General features: G+C 37.8%; 1 protein-coding gene across 1 annotated transcript; it reads right to left on the bottom strand.

Moving 5' to 3' along the window:
- Window positions 1-1,118: 1,118 nt before the first annotated feature.
- Window positions 1,119-11,675, bottom strand: LOC135202222 (uncharacterized). Its single transcript, XM_064231487.1, has 4 exons — window positions 11,238-11,675; window positions 5,345-7,297; window positions 4,526-4,681; window positions 1,119-3,447 (listed from the first exon to the last, which is right to left on the bottom strand). Exons 2-4 carry the CDS (start codon window positions 5,967-5,969, stop codon window positions 3,431-3,433), a joined length of 798 nt encoding a protein of 265 aa, XP_064087557.1. The 5' UTR covers window positions 5,970-7,297; window positions 11,238-11,675; the 3' UTR covers window positions 1,119-3,430.
- Between the last annotated feature and the right edge of the window lie 12,504 nt (window positions 11,676-24,179).

Genomic DNA, 24,179 nt, shown 5'->3' with positions numbered 1-24,179 from the left:
TGCATTGACCTCTCATCTTTGGCGAAATTTCCCTAAGAAAAATAAAACCAAACTAGAGACTTTTTGCAAATGGCTGAAAACCTTCTCGAGGGAACGGAAAAATCACAGATGGAAACCTCTATTAGGAAACTTTGCTAGATTTCTGACGATTGACCCCGGTTGACCTATGGAACTTAGTGACTGTTGATGGACACGTTCGATTTTTTTTTTTTTTTTTTCTAGAGTGGGCGCCGCCTTGACATAGGTGCTGAAATTCCGAATTCTGAAGCTCTAAATTCGCATGAGAATACCAATCGTATTCACAACGAACATCACACTAACAACTGGACTAGGAATAAAAATAATCGCTTAATACAATTATAACTGTTAAAACGTCACATTATGAATGAAAATTGCATTTCAGTTAGCTGTGGAAATAAGCAAAATCAGTTCCTTCATCTTCACTAAAGGAAATTTGTCGCATCAATACCTACATATTCAAGGACCTTTTTCTGGGAAGTTTGTTTTGTAATTGACAAACGTATACGTGAAAACCGGGGGAGTATAATACTTTGCATCCTGGATCATTATACGTACAACTCACTGTTGGATCAAAATTATACATGGTACATGATTATGGTCTGTGGTTTTCCAACATTGATCCACGACAAACGCTATATGACATCTGAGTCATGTGAAAATGAGCCTGAATAATACAAAAAAGAAAACAATTATAAAATATTGCTTTTAGAAATTGAAATGTTTCGTCTACCTTTGAAAAAAAAATTGTGACACGTAGTTCTAAGAATGTTGCCAGGCAAGGTTCATCAGTACTGAACATCGTTTCCCTTCACTGGAGTTTTGCTAAGCGTCAAAAACTTCCAATACGTATTTATTTACAAAACAATATGTAAAGTGTGAAATTTTTTATACATACATATATATATATATATATATATATATATATATATATATATATATATATATATATATTTCATGAAAACATCGCACGCACATGTTAATCTCTCTCTCTCTCACTCTCTCTCTCTCTCTCTCTCTCTCCTCTCTCTCTCTCTGTCTGTCTGCCTGTCTGTCTGTCTCTCTCTCTCTCTCGTTCTTTTGCCTGTCTTTTGTCTCTTCTTCTCTCTCTCTCTCTCTCTCATGGATATACAAGAAAAATACTGAGTGATAAATGCATATTCAAATCTTAGAACCAAAAATGTAGATGAGTAATATAGAAACCGTTTGAAGGTTAGTTCACAGAAAAAAAAAAAAAATCCTCTTCCAGATTAACCAATCCAGTATATAAAATAATTTTGTTTAATTTTGAAAATATTGCCTTTCTTAAATAAAAAAAAAAAAAGGCAGGTGTAGGTTAAGACTTCTACAGTTCAAGTGTTTCTACACACTGATACTTTGAGAAAATAGGAGGAGTATAGGGAGCTCGTTTTCTATGATACGAGCACGAACCAACAAGAAAGGGTTTTAGCCTTGGGACTAATCTTCAAACTGCTCCAAGAAAATCTTGAAATGGCCTTTGGTCAGTCCTTTGGAGGAAAGTGTGGTGATGTGGTGATGTCGCGAGTAACTAAAGTCAACTACAAATGTCCAAAATATGGCACAGATTTTTCTTAAAATACAAAATCGCATATATTTTTCAGTGACTGCCTGTGACAGTACAATATCAGAATATGCTTAAGAGCTTGTGAGAAATGATTTGCTGCTGGAAACTCTTCATAAACCTTATAAGAAGTGTTTGAAACTCTAGGCCCATTTTCAGAAAGTTTAACATAATTTTGGAGAGACTGAATCTTCTGTAAGCCGTTTTCACTTTCAAATCTGAAAGGGTGAAAAACAGTATGACCACCATATTTTCAAAAGCTACCATCTTACCACTTACATTTATGGTACAACCATCAATATCATTGTTTCCTCAAATGTCAGTCAAGCTTTCATTAATTTTGTTTTTGTATTGTCCATATTGCATCAAAATCCTAAAGATAATTTTTACAAATCAATTTATATTTAAAATTCACAATATATACTTTACCACATATAATATATTTATATATGTGTGTATCATTTTTTTATATTTTTATATTTCCATTCTATTTCAATCGCAAAGTTGATTTGCGTCACGAGACAAAAACAGTCTGCTTAAAATGTCACTCATAAATGAAATCAAAAGTTATTCTTCAACACTGATCTAAAGCTGGTTATTTTACTCACTGCTTTGTTAACATAAAAAATAAACAGGCTTATGAGCCTAGTAAAATGAAATTCATTCATATAGTACTACATCAAATTTAGGGGTTAAATATCAATTTGACTTTCTCAAGGTTTTGTTAATTGGTTTTCATTTCTGTAATATCTAAAATGCCAAAGTAAACCCAAAAACTCGCTCCTTCTTAACCTCAAAAACTCATCAATTGCAGCCATTTCATGGTAGAAACTGGACCTAAATACTGTGACCAATCTTAAACGTTTGCCTTCAAGAATCAGTACGTACACTGTTGTTTGATTATTTTCAAAGACCTCATAAAGAAAATAACTAATAAGGCTTAGCATTCAGAGCTGATGTAGCCAAGATTCACAGAACCTCTCATTGAGTCTCTCCGGATCTCTATGAATTTTTTTAAGTCTTTATTCAGTATTTGAGTTATCGGAGCTTTTTGTACTGTTTTAAGGTTGATTGTAAACTACTTGTCTAGAAGGGAGTGAACAGAGCATTAGCTGGTAAAGATTATGAAATGAAAAGAAGATGAAATGAAGCGCCAAAACAAAAAGGTCGGATATGCAGAAAATGGAAGCCAATTTAAACCACCGATGAAGAAGCTGATACAAGTTCTGCCTAAATTCTCACTATTCAAGTTTCAATATAGAGAATGACTATAAATGGCAATATTTTCAGTCATGACAATTCTGCTCTGTTAACATAAAAGCATCAAAGACTTTCTCAGGAGTATTTCATCACTATCCTTGATTCTCCCTTGGTAGCCTTGTTAAGCTATGATCACGTGCATCATTTCCATATGAAATTCTTGTTATAGCATTCTCTATACAAAAAAAATGACTGACCGAAAATATCATATAGAAAGTAACCTACAGAGGATTCCATCACTTATAATAAGTCAACTGTCCGATAAATTATACTAAAAATGTCTTACATATCCGTTTGAGCGAAGAGGCAACAACTTATTCGACCACAAGATTCAGATGTTTATGAGGACAATCTGAACACAGACTGTCTGTGCGCTTTGTCTGACGACGCATGTCACTTGATGCAGCTCTCAGAGTCACAGATCACCTTTGACCAGAAGCTGGTTTTACACCTTTTGTTTGTCGCGTCACGGGAAAGTGAAACCGATAGGCCTGTGGGATTCATTGACGCAGGAATCCTTCTTCTTCGTCAAAGCAAAGTCCTCTTGAACTCGCAAGCTCTGGCTATCAACTAACGGCCTTGCGCACCTGAAAAAAAAATAGTAAGCTTTTCACATGATTAACAGAATTTTATATATATATATATATATATATATATATATATATATATATATATATATATATATATATTTATAGGTAAACAGCAGGGGCCATAAAAAGCATCATAAAACCCGTGGTTTATTACAAGGAGAAACGTTTCACACATAATAATCTCAGTTCATCATGTCTGTAAAATTAAAACATACTCATTAAAAATATTATCAATAATAGTAACATTAAAAAAAACATCAAGTATAAAGAAATAAAAGCTTAACCATTAATTTATAAAAAGATATAAAAAATCACAAGAATTGTGTACTATATAGTAAAGGTTAGACCCAGTGCCTAACAACCTGTTAGAGTGAAGGAGGAGGAAGAACGAATGACCAAGACTGCAGACCTGTGCCCAAGACTTCAGTTATGTTAGGTAGATATAGAGGAGCAGCAGACACGTTAGAGTTCAAAATCGAAACCAGCCGTTTAATATATAAAAGACTCAAGAGTGGTGAGGTAGTTACTGTGGCTTGTACCACCAATAATAGATCAATGTTTCTTATCGACTTGAATCCTGCATATTAACGCATGGTTCCTAATATTAGGGAATTCAGGTTTGCCTATTCTCTGTCCCGTTCTGAAACTGTATCCCATATATATATATATATATATATATATATATATATATATATATATATATATATATATATATACATATATAATGTCCTGGATTCGACCCCAGTGGGAGTCAGAAAAGAACATTTGAGAATGTAACGACAGTCCTATGCAATGTAAAAGGAAGCGGTCTTCCTGGCGAGCTTTGTAGGAGAGTGGATGAATTTCATGGAGTACCTGGAAAACATCAGTAATGAGAGCGTCTGATGACTGAACATCATTGGAAACCTTGTACCTTCCTCTGGCCTCACTGGTTAAATGTTTTTCATCCTTCATTTAGTTAACTAGAAACCCCACATTCGGGATTCCAATGCTCTTAAACCCCGACTGAAATTCTCCACAGATATCCTAAAAAGAAATTGTCCCCAGACCCCGTAAGCAGTGGAAGCATAATTACCATATATTCGCACGTTCACTTTCCCTTGATGCTGCGTTGAGGTGAAGGATCCCACGTGCCTGACGAGTCCTCTTTGGATCGAAGGATTCTCCGGGGAGGTTATGGAGGAGGAGCCTCTCTCGAACACGTAGTGGGGCGATTCGCCTCTGACAGCAGCTGTGGAGTATCAGAGTGTTATAATTATAGGTAAGGGCAATCTACATACACTGAGATGTTTCCTGGTGGTGCTACCTCTCTCTCTCTCTCTCTCTCTCTCTCTCTCTCTCTCTCTCTCTCTCTCCTGCGTCCAAGATAGAATTCGGTTCTTTTTTTTGTTGATGATCTTTAAATTCAGGAATGGATAACATACAGTAACCTTCTTAATATCATTTAGCTACAACAAAATTAGGGTATTATCGGCAAAAAATAAAAGTAAATAAACCCAACTGAGAAATGCTGCTTCATATTCTTGAAATTTACTCCGATTTCTCTCTCTGGCCCCATAATTAAAAGAAAATACCTTGGCTATTTAGGAGGCATAGTAAGCACATTCCTACGGTCGGTAATTCGCCAAATTACAGAACAAGCTCGAAGAGAGAGATTATAACACATGCATAAGATTTATTTTCAAGATAAGTTTTATATAATCTGTCATTTTCTTTTATTATAATTTCAGGTATATAACCAGTTACATTTTGAGCTTAAAATTCGTGATCGGTTTATCAGTGGAGGATAAACAATGACATGTCACTCAAGAGCAAATGAATTTATCCAACATAGAATATTCCCATCCACATACAATCGCGCAAAAAGGACGAACTGTCAGTGCTGCTTCCTTACCTCTGAAAATAGTATCGGCGGGTAAAAAGGACCCACCGAATACGCGATCAAACCTTCGGTCTCCCGCGGTCTCTCGTAGATTGATTTCAAACTCATAATCTTCACTTGGTGGGTCTCTGAAGACGTCGTCTGTCTTTTCTGAGGTCTTTCCCAGCACCTCGTCACCGCTTGCTCTGCCACCGGCGTCGCCATCGCCAACAGGAGCGCTGTAATGTCCGGTGATGCTGACAGGAGAGGCCTTTTCTAGTCCGGCGTTTCCATCATCCCCTTCAGCCCGATGGTAGGAATTGTCTCCAGTCACTTGATGTCTCGTCGGCGTCTGATGCGTGAACGTGCGTTCATTCCTATTAGATTGTTCATTTGGGATAAATGGTGAACTTCCTTTATCTATCTGCAACTTCCCATTTCTCCCTCCTCCCGGCACGTTGACTTCTGTGGTTACTTGTACGCTCATTGTTTCCTCATATGATTGCCTACTGCCACCTTGTTCGGTGACCACGTTCTGTGTCGCCGTATCCTCTCTTCTGCCGGAACCTCCAGGCATTTGGACATCAGCGTTTCCTGCATGTCCCACTTCTGGAATGCTTCCGGTCCCACCGTGGGAAAGAGGTCTTCTGGGATTCATCTCGGATCCTGGGTCTATTATGAATTCATCATTTTTTAATCTGTCCTTCTGATCAGACTCAGATCTCCTCCCATCTCGTGTCTCATAATTGACTGAATACTTACCAGGCACACCACCAAAGTCATATCCCTTAGACCCAGGTACTACAGCCCTTCGGTTTCCTCCCTCCGTGTTCGCAATATCCCTTACCTCAAAACCAGGGTTGCTTCTACTTCTTCCTTCTACTACACTGTAGGAACTGTCTCTTGCATCTTTGGAATCCCTTCTTGTGTCCAAAAGACCATTGCCATTAGTCAAAATATCTAGGCCTGCTTCAGCAAAACCTGCAACTGCTCCTAATGTGCTAATTCCAGCCAGAGCAACCAGGGACCCCAACTCAAAACCTAAAGCCGCACCTTCTCTGATGATATTCCCGCCTGTCCTGAGTGCAGTGGCTGCTAGGTTTCCCCCTCCATTCCCGTCATCTTGAAACTGTTCAAGAAGAGAAGATAACTGGAGTAAACTTCCAATGTCAATGCCTGCCTTTTGTGGGTTAGTCTCTTCTAGAAGATCGTCAGGCCTCCTTTGCGATGACACAGAATCGTGCAATGTGTCCTTTCAGTCTCTCTTTCCACGTTCCTTCGTCTGTCATTTGTCTCTCCCTTTTTTCCTCCTCGTTTTGTTAGGCTGTTTATCAGGCTGGGGACATCCTTAGCGCTCTCGTTAGCTAACAATTCCAACAAGAGAGATAAGTTGTCAAGTGTATTATCGCCGGTATTGGATTGACCGTCTCCTAATCCCCTTTGGTTCATGATTCCTCTTTCGTTTTCCGTTCTGATTCTGCTGTCACCATCCCTGCCTTTATCTTTGTCGCCTCTCATCACGTGAATTGCTTCTATCATATCCTCCCTCATCCCTCTGCCGTTCTCTCCTCTTCTGAAACCCCGCCGTTCAAGCTCGGTGAGCAACTTCGCCACGTCGTCGAAATGATTGGCCGGGTCGCCTAGTCCTCCGAATGCACTGAGCAGAGAAGTAACGCCTCGCAGGCTGAATATCCAATTTCGATCAAATCCTCCTCCTTCTTCAGTCACTCCACCAAACTCCCTCAGCAGTCGCATCATGTGACCGCCACCGAATTCGGTCAAGAGCCGTGAGAGGTTCTCGTCCACCACCGGTTTCGTCCTGGCTGATTCCCTGTCCAGGTACCTCCTTCCTCCTCCTCCTCCTCCTCCTCCTCCTCCTATGAACCTCTCAGCTGTCAGGACTCCCTCGTCTGTGTAAATCTCTAAACCAGCATCGCTGCCCACCGACAGCAACGTGAATATTGCAACTCCATAATGAATAACAAGCTGAAATGAAAAGATAACAGAAAGCAGATTAATGTCAAGTGCTCCTAATCTGATCAATACCTTTACCTGTGAGATCAAAGTTGTGTTCATTACTCTATGATTATTCATTCTTAAGAAGACAAAGGACATAAATGGTAAAGATTTCACAGATACGATGAATAAAACTTAAATGATTCATTCATGCAAATTCTTTATTCAGCTCATGGGTTTTTCACAAAAGTTAGCAAATTATCAGAACCGCGTGTATGAAGAACATCTTTGTCAACACTGTTAAGACTCAGCCTCCTAAAAGGTTGGTAGATTACCGGAGACTGATTAGACAGACAGACTCCTTATGATACTCCAAGGTGATCCTCTTGGGATAAAGATGTCTCCTTTGCGAAGACATTGTGAAAAACTGAATGTAAGCTGATCTCTCTCTCTCTCTCTCTCTCTCTCTCTCTCTCTCTCTCTCTCTCTCTCTCTTGTTCCAGAAAATCAGAAAGTGGAATAAAGTCTTGCAAAAGAAAAAAATGCATGGAAAGTGATCAAACTAAAAAGTAAGATAGAAAATGCAGAATAAAAGATTAAACAATGAAAAGAAAATGAAAAACGGGACTTGGAAGAAAAAACCCTAGTAAATATCAAGCAAAGCCCCAAACTATTGTACTCGTATGTGAAAAACATGAATAAAAGAAGAATAGAAATAGGCCCTCTAAGAATTGAAGGAAGATTAACGATTAAAAAAAGGAAATATGCAACATATCGGCAGAAATATATAAGAGAGAATTCACCCCTAGAATTGATAATGAAGATAATGATACAGAAATAAGGGATGAAAATAGTGAATATTTATCAGACATAGATATTAATGAAGCTGATATTATGCAGGCTATTAATGAAATTAGAAATGGAGCTGCAGCTGGGCCTGATGGTGTCCCTGCTGTTTTGTTAAAGAAAGTAGGTCATTCTATCGCAAAGCCACTTGCAATATTATTAAGACAAAATGTAGATACAGGCAAGATTTATGATGAGCACAAATTAACATATATTACCCCTACTTTCAAAAGTGGATCAAGAATAGAGGCAAGTAATTATAGGCCTGTGAGTCTAACATCACATATTATGAAAGTGTATGAAAGGGTAATGAAGAAAAATATTATGAAACATTTAATAAAAAATAATCTGTTTAATATAGGACAACATGGTTTTGTACCTGGAAAAAGTGCACAAACCCAACTGTTAGTCCACCGAGAGAACACATACAAAAATATGAAAAACGGAAATGAAACAGATGTGGTTTATCTAGACTTTGCAACAGCCTTTGACAAGGTAGATCATAATATATTAGTGAAGAAAATTAGAAAACGTAATATAGTGGATAAAGTAGGAAGATGGTTAAAAGAATTTTTACACAACAGAAAACAGATAGTTATTGCAAATGATGATAAATTGGATGAAGCTAAGGTAATATCTGGTGTGCCACAAGGTACGGTGTTAGCTGCATTAATGTTTGTTATTATGATTGCAGACATAGACAGTAATGTTAAGGACTCGGTAGTGAGTAGTTTTGCTGATGACACAAGAATAAGTAGAGAAATTACTTGTGATGAAGATAGGAACGCGCTACAAAGAGACCTTAACAAAGTATATGATTGGGCAGAGGTAAATAGGATGGTATTTAACTCTGATAAATTCGAATCAATAAATTATGGAGACAGAGAAGGAAAACTATATGCATATAGGGGACCTAATAATGAGACAATCACAAATAAGGAAGCAGTTAAAGACCTTGGTGTGATGTTGAATGTGAACATGTTATGCAATGATCAAATAGCAATTCTATTGGCAAAATGTAAAGCAAAAATGGGAATGTTGTTATGGCACTTTAAAAGCTGAACACATCATTATGCTTTATAAAACGTATGTTCGTAGTCCACTTGAATATTGCAATATGATATGGTACCCACACTATCAAAAGGATATTGCACAAATAGAGAGTGTGCAAAGGTCCTTTACAGCTAGAATAGAAGAAGTTAAGGATCTTGACTACTGGGAAAGACTACAATCCTTAAAATTATATAGTCTAGAAGGGAGAAGAGAACGCTACATGATAATTCAGGCATGGAAACAGATAGAAGGAATTGCCGAAAACATCATGGAGCTAAAAATATCAGAAAGAGCAAGCAAAGGTAGATTAATAGTGCCCAAAACTATACCAGGAAAAATAAGGAAAGCACACAGGACATTAATCCACTATGTACCAGCATCGACAATGCAGCGTCTATTCAATGTGTTGCCAGCTCATCTGAGGAATATATCAGGAGTGAGCGTAGATGTGTTTAAAAATAAGCTCGACAAATATCTAAGCTGCATCCCACACCATCCAAGATTGGAAGAAGCAAAATATACCGGAAGATGCACTAGCAACTCTCTGGTAGACATTACAGGTGCCTCACACTGAGGGACCTGGGGCAACCCGAGCAAGATGTAAGGTCTGTAAGGTAAGGTAAGGTTTCTCTCTCTCTCTCTCTCTCTCTCTCTCTCAATGTCCACATTATTCTTTTGCTCAACATAAAATATGAAGGTGTCAGTATAAAAGAATAGCAACGTATTCATTTTACCAAAACTGTTTTTACTAATATGTAGATAACTTTAATTCCTTGGTAACTCATTCACAAATCTTCAATGTTCACAGACAATTTCCCTTGCAATTGACAACTCTAGTTACCTCAACCACTAAGGCGTGAAAATATTTATTTTAGTGGCCTACATCTACAGATTTCTCTAGACTTTTTCATGGAAATGGTTTTAACTTTATTAACACCTAATACATATTTTGATTTTTCATTTATTTATTGACGGTATTATTAAGACTAGCAATTCTGTTATGGTAAAAGTATTCCCCCTAGCTGACAACCATCAAAACACGCAACTGTAAAATAAAATTTTATCATTTTCAACATTAATGACAAGATAAAATTCTCAGCAAGTCTCATGCTGCTAAATATATCTATATTTTCAGCAACTGTGGTTGTAAGAGATCTACGAGAAATCTCACACTATAAGAGAGCTTAAGGGTTGAAAAAAAAAAACAAAAAAAAAAAATCTGAGAGAGAGATTGATTGATTTTGACAAACTGGCGTTACCACACCTGCAAACATCGACGCCGGAAATATCTTATTAGCTAGGATAATGTGACAGAATGAGAGAGACAGACAGATTAAAACATATAAATCATTCCAAAGACTTTGTTAACCAAACATGGGGAAAATAGGGATAAGTGACAACCTAACGGTATTTCATGTCTAAACAAGCTCTCAGTTGTCGACCAACTATTGTGGTTCTAGCGAATAAATCCCCAAGAGCTGAAAGCACTGTTCATGTTATTCTCATATCAGTTTAAACATCCCAGTACCGCCCCCCCCCCTCCCCCACTAAATAAAAATCATAAGGTTCTAACTCTTCTGCCAATGACCTGAGGGCTTTGATTTGATAGGCCTGTGCGGAACGCGGCAGAAGATTTTTAGACCCGCTGTTTGTTTGCTTTTTTTTTTTTTTTTTTTTTGTTTTTTTTTTTTTTTTTTTTTTTCTTGCAATACGAAAGTTTACTTTGACCTTGGCCTCGACATTGACCTTAAACAGCACCTATCTTTACGAAGGACAATGGTAAAATATAGCTTAATTGAAAGCAAATATTTTTCTTTTCTTGGCGAATAACTCACAGTTAATTTGCTGATTCGCAGGCCATGTCAGACCCCAAGAGACTCGGGTGTTATTTATTACTATTTCCAAAAAAAAGGTCATGTAACATCATATACCATATATATATATATATATATATATATATATATATATATATATATATATATATATATATATGAGGTTCTTCAGTTTGTGAACTATTTAATGACTGCTGAAAGCACCTTTAAACCCGATAAAGCGTACATCACATTCTTACCATTGCGAGTAGGATGGAATTTCTTATTCAGCTGAGAAAAGTTTGCAGTTTCCAGCCTAAGAAAATAACTTCATCACATATCTGGAGAACACTTCTCCAAGATTCCAACGGTAGATATCGCGTTCAAGTCGAGTCTCCTCGCACTACAAGAACTGGGTAAACACTTCTCGTGGCGCCAGACGCACTTCTCTTGCTCGTTTAGCGTTCGAAACTTGTCAAGTCGAGACCCTATTTAATCCTAAACTCTTCTATCACTTCACAACACATTAAACAATTATGGCCGCTCTCATTTTCACCACACATTTGTTTAGAAACAGCACACACACACACAAAATCCTCTTTTTCTCTGAATCCCTGCAGATTAATCCCACTACTGAGCCTGCTCCGACACAGGATAATCTACGTAGTGCCGCTAGAATCCTCCTCGGGAGAAGTATTGTCGACTACAGCAGCAGCAGCAGCAGCAGGCACTAGACGGCGAAGGACACCTCACACCTGGGGATTTGGTTTTTAGAGGCGACTGGACAAACGCTCATCCTCTACGGTTAGATTCCCACGTAAGCCAAACAAGTTCTCTTTTTTCCGACGCTTTTTCTTGCAGTTTTTTTTATACCATTCATTGGATTTTTTTAACGTCTCTAAACCGTATGACGCAATTGATTGCGCTGTTCCATTCTGTCAGTTATCCTACCTAATTTTCTTTACAAATAAGGTATCTCTCTCTCTCTCTCTCTCTCTCTCTCTCTCTCTCTCTCTCTCTCTCTCTCTCGCAGAACGCATAAGCCATCACGGTCAGCTAATCCTTGTGTGCTTCATCCACTTAGCACATCAACATAAGTCAATGGGATTTAAGTGACCGTACCTAAAGCGTTCCCTCTCGTTCTCGTTCAGGAATCGAACCTGTGCCCTTTCTTCGTCGAAGCGTTGATGAATGCCTCGAACAAACAGTTAGCAGAGATCAGCCTTTACTTGATGTTCCAGGAGCAAGGGCCCACTCTGGCAGAAGGCCAAACTAATCACAGTCCAGCGTTTAGACTTTCTACTCTTCGAAGTCCAAAACGGTCTTCCCTTTTTTGGGAATAGAAGGAAAAAAAAATCCCTATATCGGGATCAGTAGGCGAGCACGTAGTACTACAATCTAACAAAAAAATAAAAAAGTCCCTTGAGGCTCAGGTAACACAAAATGTTATCTTTTAGCGAGCCTTACCACTTACAGGCGTATTAGACTGATGAGTATTATCATATGAAATAATAATAATACTAATATACATGAACTCGTTTATTTCCTGGTCCTGTTATCTGCAAATTCATTCTCTATGAAGCGGACATCAAGGCTTCTAGGAAAAGAACAGAGCCGCGTAACTGTCTTCGTTGAAAGACGCCCGACATCGAAAGAAACAATATTTCAGATGATTCAGGAAAAAAGCGAGTTACAGAAAGAGCGAAATAGTGTCGAAGAGAAGAAACGAAAGGGACACAGTAAGTATATGTATATGAATATGTATATTTACTTTATTTTCGTGTTTTGCACACACATCATTAATTTAAAACCAATTAACTTCAGTACTGTTACGAATGAGACAACAATATGCGTCAAATTCAATAGCTTATATTGTGACATCATGCTTATTAGCCTATTGACAGATGACTATCGGAAAGCACAGTGAAGCAGTCTCGCTTTCCGTCACTTGGCACCGTCTTCCATGCAAAAAACAAATGACTGTCGATTTGAAAAAAAAAAAAAAAGACTAACGACTCCGAAATTTACTGCTCGATACTTTTTTTTTTTTTTTTTTTTTAACTGGGTGAGGGCAGGCTGCTCTTGCCAGCATTCATTTTTCGTTTTTGATATTTCCCAAAAACTCGCAGATATCGTAATGTCAATGCAGTGAACTGACGTCATCAGTTAGAATTGAGATTAAGAAGCAAAATACCTCCGTCTATCATAGAGTCGCGTCATAACTGAATTTTGCAAGTGCCTATGATCTTCGTATGCAAGCGTTCAAATTTTCATTTTGCTGAAGAGTACGACCGTGACTTTTGTGGGCGAAGGCCAGTGTTTACTCATTCCGGGATTTATGGTGGCTGGGGAGCGTATCAATCAGTCCGACCAAAACTGAGTGCCATCTGTAACGGTCCTGTACAGATTTCGAGGCTGCAAACGACGCAGGATACCTATGTCACGGACTCTGCATGGAATTAAACAGCCCACGGAACCAAATTTGACAGGTTGTATCTGAGAACCTCAGGAATAATAGTTTTATTCCAGCATACTGAAATTCGTTGATATATTCTCTTTTGGGGAGAGCACGTAACAGTAAGTGGATGTGGAGTTTTTGAAGTTTTTCTAAAAACACAAATGCACAAATGCCAAGAGAAACAATTGTATTACTTAGTCGGGACTGTTAAATGAAAATTGTGCCAGTACTCTGTCAATTCTGAGGAGGTCATGTTTAAGAATTAATTACCGCCAGTTGACATAAGATTCTGTTTGAAGGATGATGCTTCAACCGGTATTCTAAGTTATTAGGAAAGTAAACTAAACACGCCTGAATGAACATTTCCTTAATATAATTGCATAGATTAGAAGAGTGCGAACAAAAGTTAAGAGTATAATAAGCGTTTGTAAGAACAACACATGGCAGTTCTCTGACATCGTGATTTGAGTGCATTCGCTGTACGAGTTACTTGGACCTTCTATTTACTTCTGCTCACTGTTATTTGAAGAGGTATTTGAACAGGTATTGTGGGTTGGATATTCGCCTGTTGCCTGCTTACCTAAGGAGCTGGTTCTACTTCCGATAGCGCCTCAGTGGCGTGGTGGGTATGGTGTTGGCGTCCCACTTCGGTGGTCGCGAGTTCGATTCTCGGCCATTCCATCGAGAAGTGAGAGATGTGTACTTCTGGTGATAGAAGTTCGCTCTCGACGTGGTTCGGAAGTCACATAAAGCTGTTGGTCCCGTTGCTGAATAACCACTGATTCCATGCAGCGTAAAAACGCCATACAAACAAACTACTGCCGTTGCTGAGTTTTGTAAAGCTGCTGAACGACCTGTACTTAATAATTTACTTATGATTTGAAAGCTGCTCCAGTATTTTGGCCTTGACTTCCAACTTGAACGTATAATGTCCGACGTTAAATCCTTATGATTTGTGAAATTGCCTTTCTTTGTATTATCTTGAACGAAGAATATAAATTACATGTAGTACGCTGCAGGTTCTCGTGGGATTTTCCCTCGTGTCACTTTTAATAAGTACAGTCTGTATATGCAACGATCATAAATGCATCTACATCAAAATTTCTCATAATTCCAAGCAATGGATTTACTTTAACCCTTAAACGCCGAAGCGGTAAAAAAAAAATTGTCTCCCGTGTGCCGGAGGTGTTTCGGAGTGAGCGCAGAAACGGAAAAATATTTTTTTCCAAAAAAACACAGCGCGCTTAGTTTTCAAGATTAAGAGTTCATTTTTGGCTCCTTTTTTTTTGTCATTGGCTGAAGTTTAGTATGCAACCATCAGAAATTAAAAAAATTATCATTATCATATATAAATAATGCGATATATGATAGCACAAAAACGAAATTTCATATTTAATTGTATTCAAAAGCGCTGTGCGCAAAACGGTTAAAGGTAACAAGTTACTTTTTTTCATTGTAATGTACACTAAATTGCGATCATTTTGGTATATAACACATTGTAAAACGATAAAAGCAACACAGAGAAAATATTATCACAAAATGATGCATGAATTCGTAACGCGAGGACATAAAAAAAAATAATTTTTTAATTCACCATAAATCTAAATATTGTTATAGAGACTTCGAATTTGTTTCAAGATGAAGTTAAATTATGGAATATTTCGATACTGTAAGAGTTTTAGCTTACAATTGCAGTTTTCGACCATTTCGGACGAGTTAAAGTTGTCCAAATGTCGAAATTTTTTTGTAAATTTTTTTTTATATGCAATTATTTCGGAAATTAGAAAAGCTACAACCTTCAAATATTTTTCCTTTTATTCTACATGAAATTGCGCACATTTTCATATATAAAACTCTATGAAATGCCTAATATGAAACAGAGCAAATTTTCCGAGAATGCGATGTACGCATTTCGGAGATTTATGGCGGAGAATCCGCGCGCGGAGGGAAGAAAGTTTTTTTCATAAATTCACCATAAATCGAAATATTGTGCTAGAGACTTCCAATTTGTTGCAAAATGAAGGTAAATGATTGAATATTACTAAAATATAAGAGTTTTAGCTTACAATTGCGTTTTTTGACCATTTCGGTAGAGTCAAAGTTGACCGAACGTGGTTTTTTTCTATTTATTGTGGTTTATATGCAAATATTTCGAAAATGAGAAAAGCTACAACCTTCAATAATTTTTCGTTGTATTCTACATGAAATTGCGCACATTTCAATATATAAAACTTTATGTAACGGCTAATTTAGAATGGTGCAAACATTACCACAATTGCACGTATGATTTTTTTGGAAGAGTTACCGCGCGGATGTAAGGAAAATGTTATTTTTTTCATAAACCCACCATAAATCGAAATATTGTGCTAGAGACTTCCAATTTGTTACAAAATAAAGGTAAATGATTGAATATTACTAAAATATAAGAGTTTTAGCTTACAATTGCGTTTTTCGACCATTTCGGTAGAGTCAAAATTGACCGAAGGTTGAAAATTTGTCACTTATCATTTTTTATATGAAAATATTTCAAAACTGATAAAAGCTACAACCATGGGTTGTGTTTAGTTGTATTGTGCATGAAATTGCGCACATTTCCATATATAAAACTTTATGTAACGGCTAATTTTAAAATGGTGCAAACATTACCACAATCGCATGTATGATTTTTTTCGGAAGAGTTACCGCGCGGACGTAAGGAAAAAGTTTTTTCATAAATTCACCATAAATCGAAATATTGTGCTAGAGACTTCCAAATTGTTGCAAAATTAAGGTAAATAGTTGAATATTACTAAAATATAAGCGTTTTAGCTTACAATTGCGTTTTTCGACCATTTCGGTAGAGTCTAAGTTGACCAATGGTTGAAATTTTGGCACTTATCGTTATTTATATGGAAATATTTCAAAACTGATAAAAGCTACAATCATGAGTATTTTTTTGTTGTATTTTAAATGAAATTGCGCACATTTTCATAAATAATACTTCATGTAACGGATAACTTAAAATGGTGCAAAAATTATGTCAAAGTAACAAAATAATTTTTGAGATGTGTCACTGATACTTTTTAGTGCGATAAGAAAGAAATTCGCGCTTGCGCGCCTGCGTAACGATTGTAAACAAAACAACGCCTTGATCCGTGAACTCCCAGCATCCCCCAAGGCGCGTGATTCAAAAGTTTTCGGCTGGTAGGCCTATAAGTATTTTTCCGCGAATTTTAAAAAAAACTTTTTTGAGTCGACATATGGTACGTCCATTCGGCATACGGGAGACATTTTGACTCGATGTTTAATACGTTCATTCGGCGTTTAAGGGTTAAAATAATGCAGTTAGGAACTGAAATAGTGAGGAACAACAAAATAGACGCAGAAGTTTCTTCAGCGCAATCGAGTTTTTTGTACACCGTGTAATGCTGTATGAAACTCTCAGCCACGGCCGGTTGGTGGCCTGCTTTGTTGGCACACCTATAGCTATGCCAGACAGACGATCATGAGTAACTTTAACTTTAAATCAAATGAAAACTACTGATTCCAAAGGGCCGCAATTTGGTATGTTTGATGATTGGAGAGTGGATGATCAACATACCAATTTGCAGCCCTCTAGCCTCGGCAATTTTTAATATCTGAGGGCGGACGGAAGGCAAAAAGCCATCTCTGTAGTTTTCTTTTACAGAAAACTAATAAAAACTGTCGAGTCGAAGTCATCCGTAGAAGGGTTGACTTAAATGTTAGCATATCACGTTATAGGTCTATTCCGACGTCAGTTAAAATCGTGGATATTAGTTCGACATAGTTCCACGTTGGCAGAGTGCATTTCGCGCTCGGCTACCATTCCGGTGGTCCGAAGTTCGATTCTCGGCTCGGTCAACGCGGAACCAGAGGAATTTATTTCTGGTGATAGAAATTCATTTCTCGATACAATGTGGTTCGGATCCCACAATAAGCTGTAGGTCCCATTGCTAGGTAACCAATTGGTTCCTAGTCACGTAAAAATATATCTAATCCTTCGGGCCAGCCCTAGGAGAGCTGGTCATCAGCTCAGTGGTCTGGTAAAACTAAGATATACTCAGTTCGACATCGAGCCCAGCTTCAGTAAAGGAAAATTCGCATTACATTTTGTGCAGCTGCAGATATGTGTGATTTCCGTAGCAGACATGGAAGCCAAGACGTAAGCACTGAATTAATTATTGCTGGATGCTCCGGTACCACGAGTGCAAAATTAGTCATTGCTATATAATGATGCAGCCGCTAATAGGATGCATTTTGTCTCAAAGTATCAAACTTGAGTTGGTCAATTCGGTATTAATGAAGGAGAAACGCCAGAAAACTATTGAATCACAGTCTTTCAATCAAAGAAGAATTATGGTGTGGGTGGATTCACCGAGTAGAAGAGACACAAAAGACTTTTGCTCATAAAGAGGATTTTTTTTCCTTTGGAAAATCAGATTAATATATATGTAGACATTTTACTTTAGACTTGTAAAACTTTAGTTCATGTATACTTCTATTTGTAGTCAAGGGAAATATATCTATAAACCTACAATATTTTCTGTTCTTCATATTGCGTACATCCATGATAATATATATTATATGAAGATCGATATTTTCATACAGAAATGATAGTTTATCATATATAACTGGAGTCACTTCTTTTACGTAAAATGTATGTTAAACAAAGGCATTTTTGTACACGTAGGGTGAATTTGTGCAAATCATTTAATCACGTATCAATTGTGTTTATTTTTCTTAAGTTTGTCAGAGAATTGAGTTATCCATGAATGCAGTGTACTAAAACAACAGATTAGTGCATTATAAAATAAAACGCAAGATCTTCACATTCACACGGAAACACTGACCGAATCAAAATACGGTAAATGCCCGTCAATATGTGACGTCAACTCGCTTCCACTCATAGATATAAATTTGGTGTTATGAGAAATACCTCAGCACTTTCCAAAATGCTTTCTGGGAGTCCTTGTTCCTCGGTGCAGCAACTTCGGAGGACAGCTTTTTTCAAAGATTCAAGAGGCGTTTGCTGGAGCAGTTTGGAGGGAACATCTTTAGTCGCGAATCAAAAGAAATCTTGACTGACTGCTGCTGCTCCTCTCTCTCTCTCTCTCTCTCTCTCTCTCTCTCTCTCTCTCTCTCTCAAGATTTTTTCTTAACTCGTTTTTCTGCGGATTATATCCTCAAATTGTCGTTATTCTTGCAAGTCACCTGTGAAATCAAGAAGCAAGGAGAAAGTGATGAATAAATAGATCATTTTGAGGCCAATAATAAATCTGGTTCATCTCGGAGGAATATGCTGTTCCAGAAAAATGTTTTCCTGAACATTTCTGCCAAGTAAGCTCATTGCTGGATATCGAAGGTAAAACGAGGTAAAGATATTATGTTTTACGGATTCTTAAATCTTCATACAGGTGGGATGTTTTCCCCTTAAGTCTTTCGATCGAATCTTATATGGCAAAAATTGACAGTATTGCGTTGGTCAGGCAAACAATAATTTTCTTGCAGTGACCAAACTCGACCTTGAACATTGAAGTGAGAAGCATCAAGGTGAATTCAACTTTTAAGGCGCTTGTCTCCTCTCAAAAGTCCCAATCCCTAACGATTGCGAGCTGAAGGCAAGGTTGACCACTCTCTGCAAAGCTACTGGTCTTACTCTCACTTTTTTTGTCTTTTTAACTTGTCCTTAGTCTTTTATTTCCATTTCTTCTTTGTTCCAAAGTACAGTTCCCCACTTTCTGTCTCTCTCTCTCTCTCTCTCTCTCTCTCTCTCTCTCTCTCTCTCTCTTGCCTCAGTTAAATGTTACTGTAATATCGCTCTGATTAAATATGTCTTCTCTCTTTGTTTCACGTGAAGCATTCTTCTTGCCGTCCCTCTTTCTCCGATGAAAATTCTCTCTCTCTCTCTCTCTCTCTCTCTCTCTCTCTCTCTCTCTCTCTCTCTCACAGGTACAAGCTGAAATTACCTCCAACAAATGAACATCCAGAATAGGGCCACTTCGCCATGTTGCCCAGAGGATGCTCGAAACCGTCGTCCTACCTCAACATCCGAACTATTTGAGCGAACGGAAGCGCTCGCTCCCTGATCAGCCTAGCTCCCCATTACCTATAGTCACAGAGATTCTCAATCGTTTTTTAATGATGGCACCCTAACTAATGTAGTAATGATGACCGTGGCAGCCCATCTTCACTATCCCACCATACCGCGTGATTTACATTTTTATTTACTTAATGAATAAAATTATCATCCGCACTCAAATCAAAATCATTACGCCGTTAATGCAGAAATAGACTGTGCAAACAAAGAGCACATCAGAAGAATTTGAATCACCGATAAAGTTGTATGAAGATTTCTGCATTTTTTTTTTCTTTTACAAATGTTCATTGAGATGATTTAGCCAATAAAAAATTGATGGCAATCTTGCAGCACCCCTGTAAGGGAATTCTTCCCTAACAATTGGGAAACTGGTGCGTAGTAAGAATTATACGTTTTGGTTTTTCCCATCGCTCGTAGATGGCGCCCCTTGAACGCTTCTGGCTGCGACTGAAACCAGATACGTAAATTTTGACTTTTTATTTAATACCTTTCTTATATTGATTATTATTTCGTAAACTGTTGTTTTGAATAATTATCCCTTTTATCCCATATGTTTAATTTCGAATACGACGCTATGACTAATATTCTATTTTCCTTGTTCCTACTACTCTATTCTCCTTGCCCTCGCTACTTTACCCTCCTTGCCGACTCGTGAAGCTTACTTCGCCGCCTCTTGATGACATTCTATTTAGACAATTAGTTTCTTCTGCGTCTGCTTCATCAAGCAACAGTGAGCTCCCGGGATATTACCAGTTACACCTTTGAAATAGTACTTGATAATTGTTTTAGTTTTAAGTGATTTCATTGGAAGTGCATCACATTTTTAAATTGCTAATTCATGTGTTTCTTTAGCCACACAGAGGTAGTGCCCCATTCTCCCTACAGCTGCTTCGAATCATCGTAAGGGCCGTACGGACTCTTGTGAATGGTTACAGCAGTTGATGAGCGTCCTTAGTGAAACACTGAAACTAGTCTCGTCGCCACAAACATACGCCAGTTTACAGCAGGAGCCCAAACTACGTATCCACGCCAGTTATTTGGAAAACTTCTGTGATATCAACCTTCCCAAGAAATGCATACAATTTAAGTATTGTGTACTGCTACAGTAAATCAGAATCTTAGTTTATTTAGTAATTATATAGTTATTTTACTTCTTTTTTATTTATGCCTTTCAATGGTTATACTCATCTGTGCTGAAAGTGAAGGTAATTGGTGGTTATTATATCAGAAAAGCCACTACACACCTCGGAACCACCGGTTTCCTTTACAACCCCTATAGACACTTGTCTGGGGTGCCACGGCAATCAGTCTGAGAATCACTGCTCGGAGTCTGACCTTGGCCACCCACAGTTTCTCCCAGGACTACGAAAGTGTTTTAGGATTTCCCAGGAGGATCATGAAAGTATTCTTCGTAGCAGCAGATATGCCACGAGTTCACGAGTCACTGTGGCGCTAAAGAGTGGCGTCAGTGTGAGGCTTACCATAGGTTTCCATTGTTTATAAGCTGTGGTGGGGATCAGCGACAGCTTGCCACAGACACCTGTGTGCTCGACATAGCCCATAAACAATGGAAACCTATGGGAAGCCACATCGCCGACCCCATTCTGCAGCACCACAGAATTGTTCACGAACTCCTAGCTTAAGGGGGGACTGCAGTTTTGTACAGAAAATCTTTTATTATTGGATTTTCCTTTTGAAACTTGCACAGGTTATGAAGAACACCACAGACATTCCTCACAGTGAATTTTATGCCAATACAAAATTAATTTATTTTTTACAAATTTTAAAAATGTAAAATCAATTTTTTTTAATGATTTTTAAAATGTTTCCTTGAAGATATCCTAAGGAGATTACCCATATTTTTTGTCTGATATTTCGCATAGCAAAAAAGCTTTTGACCCATAGGAAATTCTCTCCTGTAAATTGTAATGCCATTATGAATATTTTCGAAAATCATATTTTCCCCCCAATTTTTTTATCATAAAATCCTCCCATGTAAATTTAAAGTAGCACAGGACATTATCCATAGGTCATACTTCCCCAAAGTGTTCCCTTCAAAATGAGACCTTGTGCACTGAATTCTAACAAGATATAGTTGAGTTATAACAAATTAAAGCTCAAAAAAACATAGTTTCGAGAAAATGCGCATTAAAGTTTATCTTTTATGTATTGGTGCCATATCACATTCTGTGTCAGTGTTACTAAATAAACTGTGTGATTAACTGACCTTAGCTTCACCGTGAACATATTACTGAATTGAGAACATTGATTTGAGTCTTTACTGGTCATACAACATCACTGCTGGGACATTATCGAGATAGTGCATCATAAGCCTGGGTTTCGTATTTACCAGTATCTCTGTGAAGGGCTTACCTAGAAGGCTCCCGATGAGTAATCTGGGCCTGCTAACTTGTTTTCTGCTCCTCTTTGGCTTGGAGATTATGATCTTTTCACGTATTTTATCCCAATTTCTGAAGATATTCAGTAGGTTCCCAGACATGGGGATGCCCAGTGCCTCGCAAAAATTTCCTTCTTCATAGCCTCTATTATGGATTAGACTGGCTTGAGCCACTGCAAAGTCCAGAACTACTTTACTAGCACACTTTACTTTGGGGCACATTATCCAGATTCTGCTGTGAAGGCTTTCATTGATAGACTGAATCCACCTCCTTGTACTCTTGCTCATCAAGAGTCAGTTTCAGCTTCATCTTGCTGTGATCTGGCTTCATAGTTGGGTCTTTAGTGGTCTCTCTCTTCCAAAAAGACCAGCTAGCAGAACATAAGTCACGTCTTGAGTTTTCTTCAGTTGACGTCAAATGCTGCAATGTTGCAAGGATGTGTCTCGCATGTTCTCTACTGTGTTACCAACATGCCTCGTGATTGCTTGGCCATAATAGAATTGCAAATGGATAATGACTCCATCTGTGAGTTTTTTATTCAAAGGTTTAGTGTGCTAAGGTTTACCTGCCTTTGCTTTTCCCATAACATACTCTTCCCTCACCTTTGTAAATGCAGTTTTCATTCTTTTTTTCACATGATTTTTACATTCTTCCTTTATTACTGGGCACTTCTTACCATAAGGGCCCTGATTATTGTTGAGACCAATGAGGGCTTTGTGGGCACTACTGTCCCCATCTCCAATAAATGTTGTATACCTCAATCCCTTTCTTTCACTTCTGCTCCACATTAGTATAGCTTCCTCACTCTCCATAGCTCCAGAAGTTTGGGTGAAATTTATTAGGCATTCAGATTCATGCTTGGCAGACCATTTCTTATGTTGAGCCTCACTAATCACCCCTTTCTTCATCTTTGTATCCATGACTTTACAGGCATTGCATACATTTGACAACACTTGATAATCAAGCACAAGTCCTGTATTAGCCTCTACAACAAGACCACATCCTAAGGTTGAGCAGTGCCCTCTTGTGTGCCATGTACCTAAAGGAGAAAAAAAATGCTGTGACCACTTCATTACAATATATATATATATATATATATATATATATATATATATATATATATGTATCACTACCAGTGCTTCTCGAAACAATCTTTTTCTCTTAATTGCACTGGACCATCCTGCAGTACTATTAGAAACACCAGTACTTGCAGTAGCAACAAGATGTTACAAGCGTGGATTGTCTGTGTCGTCTGCTGACGCTGTGCTACCACGACAATAACAGACTTTCGCTCTGCTTTACTTCTATCATTATTTTCATCACTTTTCTTTGTTTTTAAAACTTCTGTTTGTCGCTTAATTAACTCACCGTGTATTTTCTTCATTTGTTCACTACGCACTTACTGTTTTTTACTGAGACGAGGCATTATACCAGTGTAAACCAATGAAAAATAGTTAACAAACGAACTTATCTTTATCAACGGAACCATTCTCCCTTCCCCAAGACAGTCACATAGAAAATAGCGGAAACCCACTCTTATAAGTTGCCAAGTTGCACAATACAAGACAACATAAAAATAATCGTAAAAAAACGGGGAAAAAAAGCTGTAAAATAGGTTTGTTTATATTGGAGCGTCAGCCACGTTCTCGGGCCGGGCATTTAATTAAATCCCCACGCACGTAAGCCCTTTAAATATTGACGTATAATAAAATAACTTCGGGGAATTATTGCAAACATGTACGAAAATTTTATGATACCAATTTCTCTTTTGTGTGTGTGTGTGTGTGGTCGATTTTTCGACTCCAAAAATACTACACCCTCCCCTAGCTTAAGGGAAAATGCGAAGCAAACTGTAGTCTGTACTTCTTCTAACTAAAAGTTACGACAGCATTTCATCTATACTCTGTTTTTTTCCATCTATCCATCTGCCTGTGGTGTTTTCGCATGTTAACACTGCGTCCCAGGCTTTAAATAGTTACGCTATGTGTAAGTTTTAGGTAAATAAAAGGATATCTGGGTGTACATTTGCAACTGAAAAGTGTTTTAATAATTTACTATATGCGAATTACACCGTTAATATTCGAAATAGGATATGATTTAAAGCCCGGGACGCAGTGTTACCATGCGCAAACACCACAGGCGGATGGGCAGATGGAAAAAACAGAGTATAGTTAACATGGTTACGTTTAGTGTTGCATCCTCTGTATCAGAAAAATTTCATCTATTTCGAAGCTTGTTTTTTTTATAC

Source organism: Macrobrachium nipponense, chromosome 23 (genome assembly GCF_015104395.2).
Source record: "Macrobrachium nipponense isolate FS-2020 chromosome 23, ASM1510439v2, whole genome shotgun sequence".
NCBI classification, from domain to species: domain Eukaryota; kingdom Metazoa; phylum Arthropoda; class Malacostraca; order Decapoda; family Palaemonidae; genus Macrobrachium; species Macrobrachium nipponense.
This window is presented reverse-complemented; position numbering and strand designations above follow the sequence as displayed.

Bases quoted from the DNA above. Each gene is read 5' to 3' on its own strand.
- LOC135202222 (XM_064231487.1), bottom strand. From the start codon at position 5,969: ATGAATCCCAGAAGACCTCTTTCCCACGGTGGGACCGGAAGCATTCCA. The intron at 4,682-5,344 runs GTAAGGAAGCAG...GATACTCCACAG, and splicing joins CGCCGATACTATTTTCAGAG to CTGCTGTCAGAGGCGAATCG.